We start from the raw sequence: 15,015 nt of genomic DNA on the forward strand, positions 1-15,015 counted from the left end.
GCCTATATATATATTATAAAAAATAAACTGGGATGTAAAAAATCTATTTCTGTGCACTCAACAATTGCTAAATAAAAAAATGATGTGTACTGTAAAAACACTGTTTTGATCACCAGTGAATTTTTAATGAAAACACATTGCTCCCTAAGTTTTTTGACCGTATGTTTAGATTAAGATTTTGATGACCTGTCAACATACCTTTCTTTAATTAGAGTATAACTGTGTGAAATCTTGGGCATTTGTGTGTTTTTTGTGATTTCAGGAAACTTCCTAAATATTAACAAATTTCATAAAATCACTGACTTTAAAATCTTACTATAACATTATCAATAATTTAACTTTTTCAAATACAATTAATGCTGGATAGAACATTTATGATGAGCCAAACCATATATGGCCTCTTCAATTATTCTTCTAAAACTATCTTTAATAGTTATTGTTGTTTTTCAGATTTTTGAGATACTTGCATACCAAATCATAATACATAATTATGCTCTAAGTTTCACTGCATGTCAGGATTCCTAATTAAAGCTGTTAGGATTGTCTGCATGTCAGGATATCCATTAAATTAATATTCTGATTTGTCTGCATGTCAGGATATCCATTATATAAACATTCTGATTTGTCTGCATGTATGGATATCCATTATATAAACATTCTGATCTGTCTGCATGTCAGGATATCCATTATATAAACATTCTGATTTGTCTGCATGTCAGGATATCCATTATATAAACATTCTGATTTGTCTGCATGTAAGGATATCCATTATATAAACATTCTGATTGTCTGCATGTATGTCTGCATGTAAGGATATCCATTATATAAACAGTCTGATTTGTCTGTATATTAGGATAAACATTAAATTAACAATCTGATTTATTTGCATGTCAGGATATCCATTAAATTAACATTCTGATTAATTTGCATGTCAGGATATCTATTAAATTAAGCTTTAGATTTGTCTGCCCATCACGGTGATACCAATGAAGGCTTTAAGTGATCAAGTAGGTCATTGCTTATCTTGTGTGCAGTAAAAATGTAGATTAATGTCAATTTTATCCACTCAGGGATGTGCTCATCTTCAGTGGCAATCTTCTTACTGTTAAGCTTAACTGGAAAGAATCTGTGGTTCTTGCTCCCATTACTAACAAATTCTGTGTACATCAGTGTGTAAACATGCAACACTTGTTGGCGGAAGATATCTGGCTCCACCTCACATTCTTTGGAATTCTTATCAATCCCTGCCCCCACGAAGCTGCAGTATCCTGGAGTTATTGCCATTATCACACAGGCCGCCTGAAATAATGAATAAGTGTTTAACAAAGTATCCTGGAGTTATTACCATTATCAAACATGCAGCCTGAAATAATGTACAAGTGTTTAACAAAGTATCCTGGAGTTATTGCCATTATCACACAGACATGCTTAAATAATGTACATTTTCAAGTGTTTAACAAAGTATCCTGGAGTTATTGCCATTATCACACAGGCATCCTTAAATAATGTACATTGTCAAGTGTTTAACAAAGTATCCTGGAGTTATTGCCATTATCACACAGGCATCCTTAAATAATGTACATTGTCAAGTGTTTAACAAAGTATTCTGGAGTTGTAGATTCCTTAACATTTTGTTGCAAATTGGTTTATTCCCATTCTAGATTTGCCATGCATATCTAATCCAATATAAATGCTGTGCTAGAATTGACCAAATGAAGAAGGCTAGAGACACTGCAATTATTAGTTTTGCCAGGTGAGTCCTATTGCAGTTTTTTTCTCTCCATGCATATCTGGTTGAAATAAAATTTTATTTTGTGGGTGGTAGGTATAAAAAGCGACTGCCTCCCAAAACCCCATGTGATTCACTTTAAAAAACACAGTCCAAAGCATAAATATATAAAGTATTAATCACGGTGGTTGGTACCGCTTAACAGTTCAGGCTGCACCAGCACTGCTGCTGCTGCTGAAAATTCTGCTTACCACCATTTACCGCTAGGCCTTCTCTCCATTAACAGATTTTACTCACATTTCCATGCATGAGTTTATTGAAACAATGCATATACCAAGTACCTTTTCATATATAAACTTGATTCTGCACGCTTAAAAAAGGTTGATCGATAACTAATTATTCCACTGCACGTTTTTCAGCCTGGTGACGTCATAACACAAAGTATTTATTAGCAGCCCAAAAGTACACTTCGGCAACGTCTAATTTTGTAAAAACACAGATATGGAAAAACTAATATCTGTGCTTGAAAACGCACATGATACATCACGTGGAATTACATTAATAGAAAGCAGGCCATACAATGCTATGTCAGTGAAATGAAGTCATGAATTTCAGAAGCCTGAATGTGGTATTGTACTGGTGACTTAAAGCGACATTTGAACGTGAACACTCATAAACCATATGATTCATTTTCAAAATATTGCATGAGATTTTGTTTTACATAGAACGGCCCATGAACATTATTTAAATATAACGCTGATTGGAAATAGCACAGTGGCCACGAGCACATCACGGTTAGAGAGACAAGGCCTGGGATGAAGTGGTGGTCAGCAAAATTAGTTGAAGAAATAGGTAACATCACTATAAATAATTATTTGCACAAACACACATTAAATACTTCAGCCATCTTATTGTATTATGTAACTGCAGATCACATATGCAATATTAGTTACCTGTTTTAGAAAATACTCCAAAACCTTTTCATAGCTTTCCATTTCTCTCACTGGTCCATCAGTCAAAACTTTTGAGCAGTACAATTTATCAACAAGAGGTGCAACAACATTTATTCCATTCTTTTCCAGATGTGCAATGAACTTCATAACCAGCTTATGAACACATTCACCATTTTCTTTTTGGCCAGAAGTGATAAACACATATGGTAGTTTATCTGAAATAAATATACACTGTAGTGACTGTACTAAACATGGCTGTTGTCTAAAATGAGATGGAAACCCAAGATTCAATGAGATTAAACGTCATAGCTACAATAAACTGATTTAGTGTCATAGAAATTTATCTCAATTTAAAAAAAAAAGAGTTTAAATGTTTAATTAATTTTTGTCTATTGTTATTATGTAAGAACTGAACAAACATGTTCCTTTCGGTTCTCTTCGTTGGCAATTTGGTTCATAGAAATGGGCCAACCACTGCATGACTAGTCTCGATAAACCACTATGTTTCGAACATGCACAGATTCTAATGTAGGCTATGCTTTTGAAGCCAGTTTAAACTGAAGCTTGATAAACAGACTATTTTTTACTATATTTTATTTTGTTAATTCGGTAACGTTTTACTCGCTGATCATTCAATTTAATAAATTTTTGAAAATATTTCACGCGAATCCAAATAGATTCGGATGTTTTATGCTTGCGAATCGGGTTTGGAGATTCTTGCAAATTTTTAGCCCTGTACATATATATTTGTTTTTATAATAAAACACTTGCGTTCATCTGAATGCATATACAGCATTATCACAGGTCTGAATTCAACTAAAAAACGCTTGACAATATCTTGTTTTGTCACAGGTGTGAAAGTCCACCAATGGTACCATGGCAAACTTTCTTTTCTTTTGTTAGTGGCCAGTCATAACTAATTAAGCAAACACCCAATTGAAAGTAGTCTATCACGATAAACCTTGGTTTATTTTCCTTTAAAATAGCTTAAAATATTAATACGTCTGATAAAAATTCCCGAAAGCTGATTTTAATAGATGTTCTACGAAACGCGGCGCTTCTAATGATACCAAAATAAACATACCCAGACCAAGATACTTGTAATTTTCACCAATACAATTGGATCCTTATAATATGGCACAAAGCAAGCATGACTGCAAATCGATTTTGTGGATGGTGTTAAATGGTACCGGTATACGTTCTACAAATAATAAATCCCCCCCCCCCCAAGTAATAGTGATCAGACAGTTTGCAATTACTAATTATGGCTTATTTCAATAATATAACAAAATATATATGTTATGCATTGATACAATAATTATACCTATGGTTATGGGTACTTTTTCGTCAATAATCCAAATTTAAAAATAATAAATCTGGTTTTGGAAACTGATTCCCTCCCTGCAGTATACATACGTTTATAAATGTTTAAAATAATCCAAAATTATCCATTATGTCTTTCAATGAATGAAATCGGTATGGTTGTAAAATAAAGTGCATAACTTCATGGTGGTAACATCATTTCATTATTTGTGTAGATTTGTGGAAATAATGATAGACAATGTATTCGCAATCATAATTGATTACTTTCAATTATCTTGTAATCGTAATCGTGACATTCTAAAGTAATTGCAATCGATTTGTCAAGTAATCGTCCCATATATTTACATTAACAAGAATTCAAAAAATACTGTCCCCTACCAATCCTAACAAATTTTCATATCTCCTAAATTCAAGAGCATTGATAAATCACCATAAAAGTCAAACTTGATCTTAACAGTACATGATAAAGCTATACACCCAATTTCTGCTCAATATCTCAAGGTATTGTGAAAAAAACACATCTGAAAAACAGACCGACAGAGAGACAGATGATGGAGATGAAATCTATAGTCATAGGGGACTGATAAAACATTTAATGTATTTTGAAATGTTACACAAGTTAGTTGGTCAAACACTGTGTCATGTCATCTCCAGTATGTAAACATGAATTCTGTGGAATTAAAATTTTCACCTACCCTAAATTGATTCATTGAATGAAGAAATAGTTTATGATGTAACATCTAGGAATAAATCTAGTTTAAAAAATAAATAAATAAATTTAAAAATAAAAATTAATTTAACTTAATATATATTTTTTTAATTTAACATTCTTAGTTGCATGTATAAACCAAATTTTAATGATGGCATCGTTGTCCTCTGCTGCTAATAAAGCTGTTCTGACCCACCGCACTAACGACTGCCGGTAGTAGGGGAGTATAATAGGTGGTTACAAGTGTTTCTTAACAAAGCCAGAAGTAACTGCTGAACACTCTCTGAAGTGGTCAGACTAAGCCCACAGCTAAAGCTAACACAGATAGCCAGAAGAGACAAGCACCTGTTGTGGTTTGATAGACAAGGACTGGGATGTGGAAGTGGACAGCAAAAGATGTTGAAAGATGGAAGTCAAAGGAGAGAAAGGAAAGGGGACAGTGGGATTTAAAAAAAAAAAAAGTTTGTGAAAAATTGATATAAACGCAACAATTTAATGTATTGATGTCATTGCTACCAGAAAAGTGATACCTATTATCTCACACTTTGATTTCATCAAGGCAAGACAAAAACACACAAAAACAATGCAATCTATTCTTGTTGCACGCTTACGAACACCTGAACACCTAAGCAAATTTATAGTCCTTCCCACAAAGAACACCTTTTTCATACTATGGAATTTACTACAAGTTATTTATTTCTGAGCCAATTATTTTCTAAATTGCACACAAAAATAGGGTTGGTGTTTTTTTTGTTATTTCCAAAACAATTTTCTTCTTATGTCAAACCAAACTGAAATTATTTACAAAAAACATGTTTGTAGGATGATGGGATGGACGGACTATATATGTAGCTATTTATTGCATATCACACAGACAGGATTCATAAAAAATCTCTAGATTGAAAACCCGAAAACTAATTAGCACTGTGATGACCTGTTCCTCCTGTGCATACTGTAACATACCATACACAACTGACATAATAAAAATTTACAAGTTGCCTTTTATAGACGAGAAATGTTCAATAACTTAATAAATTACCATATAAAAACCGCATGTATATACTGTAGATCCTGAAATTAATGTGTCCCAAAATTAATGTGACGGTGGGCAGACTAAAATGTGACATGAAATTAATGCGAGTGGCCTCCATTTGAAATATTAACAACACAGGTCTGTGTACTTTTCCCTTAAATCAGCTGTCTTCAATGAGATCAACTCACCAATAGATCAGTGTACACAGCACTTAATCTGCTTAGTCCTGGATATTTTTGGTGAGATCAACTCAAAGCATATTTTTGTAGCAATCATTTACGTAATGTGTATAATTACCTAAATCTGGCTAAACATTACAACTGAATCTCTCTTATCTGTGAACCGGCCAGTGAACTTGAACAGTAAAAACAAAAAAACTGTCGAACTCAGGATTAGCGTGTTAAAACCCATTCACGCGCAAAAGATCGCGTCAGCTGTTGACAGAGTGGCCAGAACCCTGCAATTGCCACATGTGGCTGGCATATTGCTGGACTATAGGACAATTAGTCTGTCTCATCTATGATGAATTGTTTTCCAGTTTTGTTTTATAAATATGTTAGAATTTTAATCTTAGTTTGTTTTTGTTTTAATAATGTGGGACACATAGATAAAACCTAGAAATAAATGTGTCATATTATTAATGCAAATAACACGAACTTGCATTTTTCGCATTAATATTATGATAGCATTAATTTCAGGATCTACAGTATATATATATATATGAGGGATATCAGGGAAGCAGTACTTAAAATAGCAAATAACACAAGAGGACTTCAAAAAGGAGATAAGACATAATCACAGTATGACAGATCACGCCTCAGGTGAGCAGTCTACCACTAAAGGGGCATTCTCATTATATGATTGGTCACACTGACTTGTCACATGCGACTAACTGCATAATGAGAATGGCTCTTAAGATACATTCTAATTCACACCTAAACTGAAAGGCTTACCATTAAAAACGATCTGGATTTTTTCCTTTGTCTGCGGATCTCCGGATGGGTTGTTGCATCTCTGACACTCTTGACGATTCAACGTCTGCAGTGGATTAGCACAACTCTGAGTTCTTCGAGTGACGGGAACCCAGACGATAAACCGATCAACAGTACCTGGGGGGGCAGTGTTCCTCTTACAGGTATAGCACTGACAACTGGAATCTGATTGGGTTGGAGAGATGGGTGCAGGGTTCTGGTTCGGAAGGTACTGCATAGAAGACATGGGGCATTGACATGGATATCCACTACAGTAGTACGCTTGTGTTTTCAATTCACGTCTTAACATGGAAGTAGTTTCATTATCATAGATATCACAAGGACCGGTGTAGTCTTGACCTGCTACGACAGGATTCTGGTTTCCGGTCATTGGTGAATAACCACCACTAACCTGGTGTTCAGGATGGGAAGGATTTCTAGAAGATATGGCCATCTGTATGAAGTCTGTTGTAATTGAAGCAGGTTTTGCTACAGCACAGTCATCGACATCCAAGTGTGAAGATAAAGTATTGGGAGAACTCGAGTGTCTTGTATCTGAAGACACACAGCTGGGAGGCAACCAGTTAATGGCACCAGGTTGTGTCCATTGTGTCGAAACAGGCACAGAGTTGAGTGGGGTCTTTCTGACTGTCTGTTCACGGTCTCCGGCCCAGTGTTCAGCAGTAGGAAAGTTAATTCTGCATGTACATGGAGGCCCGGTCATGCATGGATACATGTCATTGACACCAAGAAAATGGTTTTGATCCAGGCTATATAAGGGAACATGGGTACCGAAGGTATTACATGTATTATTGTCTGTTATACTATGCTGATTTGAGATTGGTATATTACAAACATTAAAATTTGGATGGATGGTTGGACAGTTCAGACAATGACAATTTGAAAGACAAGACTCCAAATTCTCTGTGCCAGGCCTTGATGTCTGATATTGTTCAACAATATCTGGAAAAACAATTTTAATACTTTGTCACATACATAATAATCAATTATCTTCATTACTAATATTAAATATACATAATACAACCCCCCCCCCCCCCCCCCCCCCCCCCCCCCCCCCCCCCCCCCCCCCCCCCCCCCCCCCCCCCCCCCCCCCCCAGCTAGTAGTCTGGTCCAAACATCCCAACAGCCAATGGGATGGCCTAAATTCTTCTACTGCATACTCTCTCTAGTTCCGGTCATGTGACTGTAATTTCCTTCATTTCCCCTGAGCACATCGTACAAAGAACAGGAAGTGGGGAGGCTTGGGCGGGATGAAATCCTTGAGGACAGGTAATGTATCCATAAAAGAGAACACACTCCAAGTTTTCTCCATTTGTTTTCACATTACCTGTCCTCAAAACAAGTGCAACATTCAACAGAAGGCAGTGGGTTCCGAGATCTGTAGATGCACCTGATATCTCCCCAAAGACCGGATGGAGCCTGAAGAAAACTTGGAGTGTTTTCTCTTTTATGGATACATTACCTGTCCTCAAACAAGTGCACCTCCCCAAGACCGGATAGAGGCTGACTAGTGGAAGAATTAGGCCAACCATGGTAAGCCCTGTCACAGACCAATGCAGGTGATGTTAGTAACAACAACCATAATGGTGGCATCCGTCAGCAGTGGCAGGTACGGCTCCTAGAACACATGGACCAGGAGGTGGAAAGCCACATCTCATGCTGGTTCTGACAGGGTGGGAAGATGTAGCCACCAGGGATGCAGGTGTTAGGTAACCCCTCACGTATTGAAGTGTTAGTAATAACAAGCGACAACTTAATGAGGTGCATCCGTCAGAACATTGAAATGAACATGCCCCCCGAGTGTTTTCTGTCTAGTACACCAAAGAACTGTTAGTTCAATAACAACAACAGATAACCATATGCAGTGCAGGGTAAATGTTATCGAGACAAAAGTTCCGGCACCAGTGCGTGAACCATGCAAAAGAACTAAAGTCTAAGCAGTCCTCACCTGTTGATTCAGTGGACATCTCAGGAGGCAGCCCAGAATCCGACAGACATGACAAGGACGGCTTGTAGTCAACAGTCAGCACAGCAACAACAGGACCCAAATGATGCAACCCCTCAATGTCTTCTGTGGAGACATCCCTCAGATAAAAGGTAACAAATATGGAGTCCGTAACCACCAAGCAACCAGTGAAAAGGTGCTGAATAGGTGTGTCGCAGTACAGGGACACCATGGCAGCCAAGGCACGTAGTTCATGCGGGTTAGTAGCAGATGGAGCAGGCAAACCCTCTTTCTGATAGGCACTCAGGATTGAAGACCGAATCCAGGTGGTCACCATGTTCTTCGTAATATTCGTCAAACGACTCTGGTTACAAAAGAGGAAAAGTCTTTTGCGGTGTTGGCGAAGAGATCTAGTCCTCTCGATGTAGTGGAGTAGAGCTCTGACAGGACACAAAGCCAAGTCCTCAACATCTGCTGGACCGACAATGGAGGAGAGGGCTTGAACGACATAAGAGCAAGGCGCTTGGTCGGGTAGCTGATTCTTTTCCACAAAGATCATGAGGAACCCCAAGGTAACCGCATGATGGTCTCGGTCCACATCAAGTGCATGGATTTCAGAGACACGAGCAGACATGGCAAATCCAAGTAAAAACACTGTCGTCCGAGTCAAATCTTGTAAAGACGATTCAATCGGGTCATAAGGTGTGGTCGACAACGCTCGTAACACAAGATTCAAGTCCCATTTCGGTGGTCGAAAATAATGAACTTGATCTTCAAGTCGAAACCCCTTGATCATCTTATGTATCTCAGGGATGCTTGATAGCTTCGTTCCAGTAGCAACATCACGAACAGTAGCGATGACCGAAACGTAGCCAACAATGGTTGGCCTTTTCAACTTCAAAAAATGTCCGTAAATACAGCAACTCGAATAGTCTGTGGTTTGATTTTCTGCTGGACACACAATCGGTAAAAACAAAGCCATCGGACGTTGTAAGCCGCAGTAGTGGATGATCTGTGAGCTTTCAAAATGGCTGCTGTGGATTGGGAAGAAAAGCATTTCTTCCTCAAACTCTTGGTGATAATGTCCACGCATGCAGTTTGAACAACTGAGGACGTGGATAGTGTAGTCATGACATGGGATGCAACAACAGATGATCCCAGTCTGGCAGAGGTAGTGGATGTGGTTGGGCAAGACGGACGAGGTCTGGAAACCACACCCTGAATGGCCACATCGGGGCGATGAGTAGCAGACAGGTGAACCTCTGAAACCTCTGTAGTACCCTGGAGAGTAGGATGGGTGGTGGAAAAGCGTAAGCGTCCATCTGATCCCAGCTGATGGCCAAGGCATCTAGATCTAAGGCATCGGGATCTGGTACCAGAGACACGTAAACCCTCAGCTGATGGTTGAAACGTGTCATGAAGAGGTCGATGTTTGGTGTCCAAAGGTTGTCGCACACCCATCGAAACGCTTCCGGATGCAGCATCCATGCCGTTGATTGCGGAGCCGATGGGCGAGACAGTATCGGCTAACACATTGAAGACCCCAGGAACCGGGACATCGGAACAGTCATCCTGTTAAGACAGTCAAGAACCACCGACGGCGTAACGACAATGCTACGCTATATTCCGATATACATGGATGTGAAGCAACGCACACAACGAATGGCTGGTATCCACAATAGACACACCGCCTGATGCAGCAGCAAAGAATCTTCTCAGCATCAGACAAACTGTGGCGAAAACAACAGTGAACGTCAGTGGGGGATAAACCGCAATGGACCATAGTAAAACAGTCACGGTAAAAACAACCCCAAAATGCTTGATGGCGACTGGATAACTTCCGGTGCCAGCGGAAGTAGCGACTAACTGGCAACACCACCGAATGTAGCGATTGGCCTACTGAATATCGTGATAACTTCATCGATCAACAGACAGACCGACGCATTCGGTTGTCAGCACCTGCCCGGAACGCATGTAACTGCGAATCGATGATGTAGCACAACTGACTGTGTGGCCCAACAGCAAGAGCGGCGTACTGACAATTGACAGGTAACTGGAAAAACGGTTTGTCATTAGGCGGAATGTCCGTAGCAAACATCGGAGCGGGACATTTCGTCGAAGGTACCATAACATACAACAGCAGCAAGGCAAGCACGCATCGACAGATGAACTGCGAACACCGTATCGTCAACCACAGATGGGGCTGGAATAACGTGTGGAAATTCTTCATAATGCGAGCACAAGCAAGGCCATCAGAAGGAATGGCAGTCGCTGGAGACGAAGACCATGAAAAGTCCCGTCAGGATCCATCAGAAGCCTGGAAGCTAACATCAGCCGAAGATCAGTGACAACGGTCCGTGGGACCCGTGACGGGTCGTAGAGACCGACTGCGTACACGGCTCCGATGAAAGGAGGATGACTCAGACTGGTGACGAGAACAGTATGACGAACGTGAACTCGGTAAAACTGCTGAAATCCTTTCCACAGTAGCCGCAAGCGATGTAAACGGCAAAAGCAAAGCCGCAGGATGACCCGCATACAGAAAAATCAAGACAGGCGAAGTCTAGATAAGGCCACACAAAAAAAGGTGTCGCTGGAACCATCACTGGACCCTCCTTGAAACCACAAGAACCGTGGCGGCAGCCATGGAAGCAAACGTTAACTGCAACATCGTCGGTAGCACCGACTTGCAAAGTACCGACCGCCAAGAAACAACTGAAGCAAACATTGGTGTCGGGCCCATCTTGAAAGGCGTCGGCGGAACATGTCATAGACCGCAGCCAGGCAATCCCTCTCCGTCATGTGGTCCACGGAATCCGTATCATCTATAACGGAAGCAGCCGGAAACTCATCTGCAAAATCTCTCATAATTCACGCACAGGCAAGGCGATCAGCAGGATTGGAACACCTGGAACCCTCAGAAACTGTGGAAGCCGCTTCAACCGAAGATCGGCGATGAGAGTCCATGATGCCCATGGGAGGCAGTGAAGATCGTGGAAATTGGCCGCTGGAGCCTCATCTGCGAAGTGTCTCATAACTCGAGCACAGGCAAGCTGGTCCGCCCTAACGGACGCTGTAGGTAATCCGGACCATGGACGGTCCTGTCTAGAACCGTCAGAGGCCTTGGAAGCCACGTCAACTGAAGATCTGCGATGACGGTCCATGAAACCCATAGGAAGCCGTGAGGGCCGCGGAGAACGGCTACAGTCCTGACTCCGATGTGCCGATGAAGCCCTGTCCTTGTCCCGTGACGGTACCGAAGATCGGTGAACCGTGGATTCTGTAGAACGTCTACCGGAATGAGCAGGCTTCTCAGAGGGCTGAGTAGAGGCTGCAGGACGCTTGTCATCCGAATTCTCAGCAGGTGGAACCGAAGGTACCGAACCGCCCGAAGAGGGGACTGGAACCGGCCCTGAAACCGAATCCGCCGGTTTGGAAGTAGTCGCCATCAACGCCATAGTCTCTTGAAGCAGGGACGGCAAGATGGAATGTAAAATGTCCGCTACTGATTCTGCGATGGAAGAAGAAAAGTCCACCTTCTTAGCCCTCACTGACACCACTGCCAGGTACGCAGAGAATTCAGCTTCTGATAGGAATCCGACAGACACTTCAACGACAACGAGGACGGCTTGTATTGACCAGAGTCTGTGCAGCAACAACAGGACCCAGATGATGAAACCCTTCAACGTCTTCCATGGAGACATCCCTCAGATAATAGTTGGCAAAGATGGATTCCGTAGCCCAGAAACAACCAGTGATAATGTGCTGAATGGGTGTGATGCAGTGCAGGGACATCGTGGCAGCCAAGGCACGTAACTCATGCGGGTTAGTAGCAGAAGGAGCAGGCAAACCTTCCTTCTAATAGGCACTCAGGATAGAAGAACGAATCCAGGTGGCCACTGTGTTCTTCACAATATCCTTCAAATGACTCTGGTTACAGGAGACGAAAAGTCTCTTGCGATGTTGGCGAAAAGATCGAGTCCTCTCAATGTAGTGGTGTAGAGCTCTGACAGGGAGTAAAGATAAGTCCTCAACATCCGCTGGTCCAACAATGAAGGAGAGGGCTTGAACCAAATACGAACGAGGCGCTTGGTCAAGTAGCTGATTCTTTGCTACAAAGTTCATAAGCAACCCCAAGGTAACCACACTGTGATCTCTGTGAAATTGAACCAAGTCAACATCTAGCGCATGGATCTCAGAGACACGAGCAGCTGTGGCGAATCCCAGCAAAAACACCGTTTTCCGTGTCTTGTAAAGAGGATGACTCGATCGGCTCATAAGGTGTGGTAGACAATGCTCATAACACAAGATTCAAGTTCCATTTTGGTGGGCGAAAATGTTGAACTTGATCTTCAAGCTTAAATCCCTTAATCATCTTGTGGATCTCAGGGATGCTCGATAACTTTGTTCCGGTAGCAGCATCACGAACAGTAACGATCACCGAAACGTACCCCGCAATGGTTGACCCCTTCAGCTTCAAAGATGTACGTAAATACATTAAAAAATCAGCCAGACGAGGCACTCAAATAGTCTGAAGTCTGATTTTCTGTCGGACACACCATTGGTGGAAACAAAGCCATCGGACGTTGTAAGCCGCAGTAGTAGATGATCTGTAAGCTTTCAAGATGGCTTCCGTGGCTTAAGAAGAAAACCCTTTCTTCCTTAAACCCTTGGTGATAACGTCCACGCGTGTAGTTGGAACAACCGAGGTTGTGGATGGTGTAACCCGGACGTGGGATGCAGCAACAGAGGATCCCAGTCTGGCAGAGGTAGTGGATTTGGATCTGCAAGACAAACGAGGTCTAGAAACTAAATCCTGGATGGCCACATCGGTGCGATGAGCAGAAGGCGACAGTTGAACTGTTGAAATCTCTGCAGCACCCTGGGAAGTAGGATTGGTGACGGAAACTTATAAGCGTTCATCTGATCCCAGCTGATGGCCAAAGCGTCTAGATCTATGGCTTCTGGATCTGGTACCAGAGACACTTAAACCCTCAGCTGGTGACTGAATCGTGTCGCAAAGAGGTCGATGTTTGGTGTCCACAGGTTTTTGCACACCCATCGAAATGCTTCCGGATGCAGCATCCATTCCGTCAATTGTGGAGACGACGGATGAGACAGAATGTTGGCTAGCACATTGGATACCCCTGGAATATGGCGAGCACGAAGTTGCAGAAGAATCCTGTTGACCAACTCATAAAGACGATATGTCAGCTGAAGAAGACTGATGAATTGTGTTCCACCCTGGCAATTGATGTAAGCCGCCGTGGTAATGCTGTCTGTGGCCACCATGAGAGAGGCTCCTTTCAACGTTTGGTGCCAATGAAAGATTGTGTTGTAGACAGCCAACAGCTCCAACAGGTTGATTTGAAGTCCGACTTCATCTGGAGACCACAGCCCCGATGTAGTGCGGTTGCTGAGATGGGTGCCCCAACCTTCTAGAGACACATCTACGAACAGATGATGGGACGCTTGGAACGGCCGAATAAGACTGGAGTTGCCACCATTGAAGGCTGGACCAGAGGTCATCTGGAAGACTGATGATCAAGTCCGGATTCAGGAACATCTGCACCCGCCGAAGCTGAAGGCGACCCCTGAGTGTCAAATCCTAAGCCAACGTGAGAAGACCCAAGAGACTCTGCCAACCATGGAAGGACATCAGAGCAGTTAAGGCTCTGGAAACCATGGATTGAATTTTCGTCCATCGGTCGAGAGGAACTTCAACAAGGTCCAAGTCTGGTCAGACAGATTCAGGTAAATTGAAGTGACTGCGTGGGATCCAGCCGAGACTTCTCAAGGTTGATCACCCAAGATACTGGAAAACTCCATGATGAAGGAAACGTGTACAGCGAGCCGTGTCTTGCTCTGACACTTCATCAGGCAGTCGTCGAGATACGGGTAGAAGGAGATACCTCTGCGATGAAGGAAACGAGACATCGGAGCAGTAATCCTGGTGAACAGCCACGGATATCCCAAAAGGCAAGACTGTTTACTCGTAATGGCTGCCTTGTAGCACAAACCTCAGGTATCGGTGGTAATCGACATGGATCGGGACGTGAAGATACACATCTTCCAGATCCAGCTAGGCCAGCCAATCCCCTGGTTGTATTACAGTAAGGACATTACAAACCGTTCACATCTTGAAAGCTGGAGGCAGTTGCAAGTAATGATTGTTGAAGTACGCCATGTTGTGAATCATCCGCAGAATCTTTCTTTGGAACGAGAAAGATGTCCGAGTAAAATCCCGGTGTGAGATGAGACTCTGGAATTCTGCAGACGGCGCCCTTCTCCAGTAGCTTGTTTACAAAGTCTTGAAGTACCTCGACATGCA

At 41.9% G+C, this 15,015-nt stretch overlaps 1 protein-coding gene across 1 annotated transcript in view; it reads right to left on the reverse strand.

Moving 5' to 3' along the window:
• Positions 1–861: 861 nt before the first annotated feature.
• The window catches only part of LOC121381020, a 47,828-nt gene continuing 33,674 nt past the window's right edge, over positions 862–15,015 (reverse strand). Inside the window, exons 4-6 of the mRNA XM_041510096.1 lie at positions 6,701–7,681; positions 2,683–2,897; positions 862–1,299 (exon numbers count right to left, since the gene is read on the reverse strand). Coding sequence (XP_041366030.1) covers positions 973–1,299; positions 2,683–2,897; positions 6,701–7,681 — 1,523 coding nt within the window. The 3' untranslated portion in view covers positions 862–972. The remainder of the gene's footprint in view (positions 1,300–2,682; positions 2,898–6,700; positions 7,682–15,015) is intronic.

Source organism: Gigantopelta aegis, chromosome 9, assembly GCF_016097555.1.
Source record: "Gigantopelta aegis isolate Gae_Host chromosome 9, Gae_host_genome, whole genome shotgun sequence".
In the NCBI taxonomy this organism is placed as follows: Eukaryota; Metazoa; Mollusca; class Gastropoda; order Neomphalida; family Peltospiridae; genus Gigantopelta; species Gigantopelta aegis.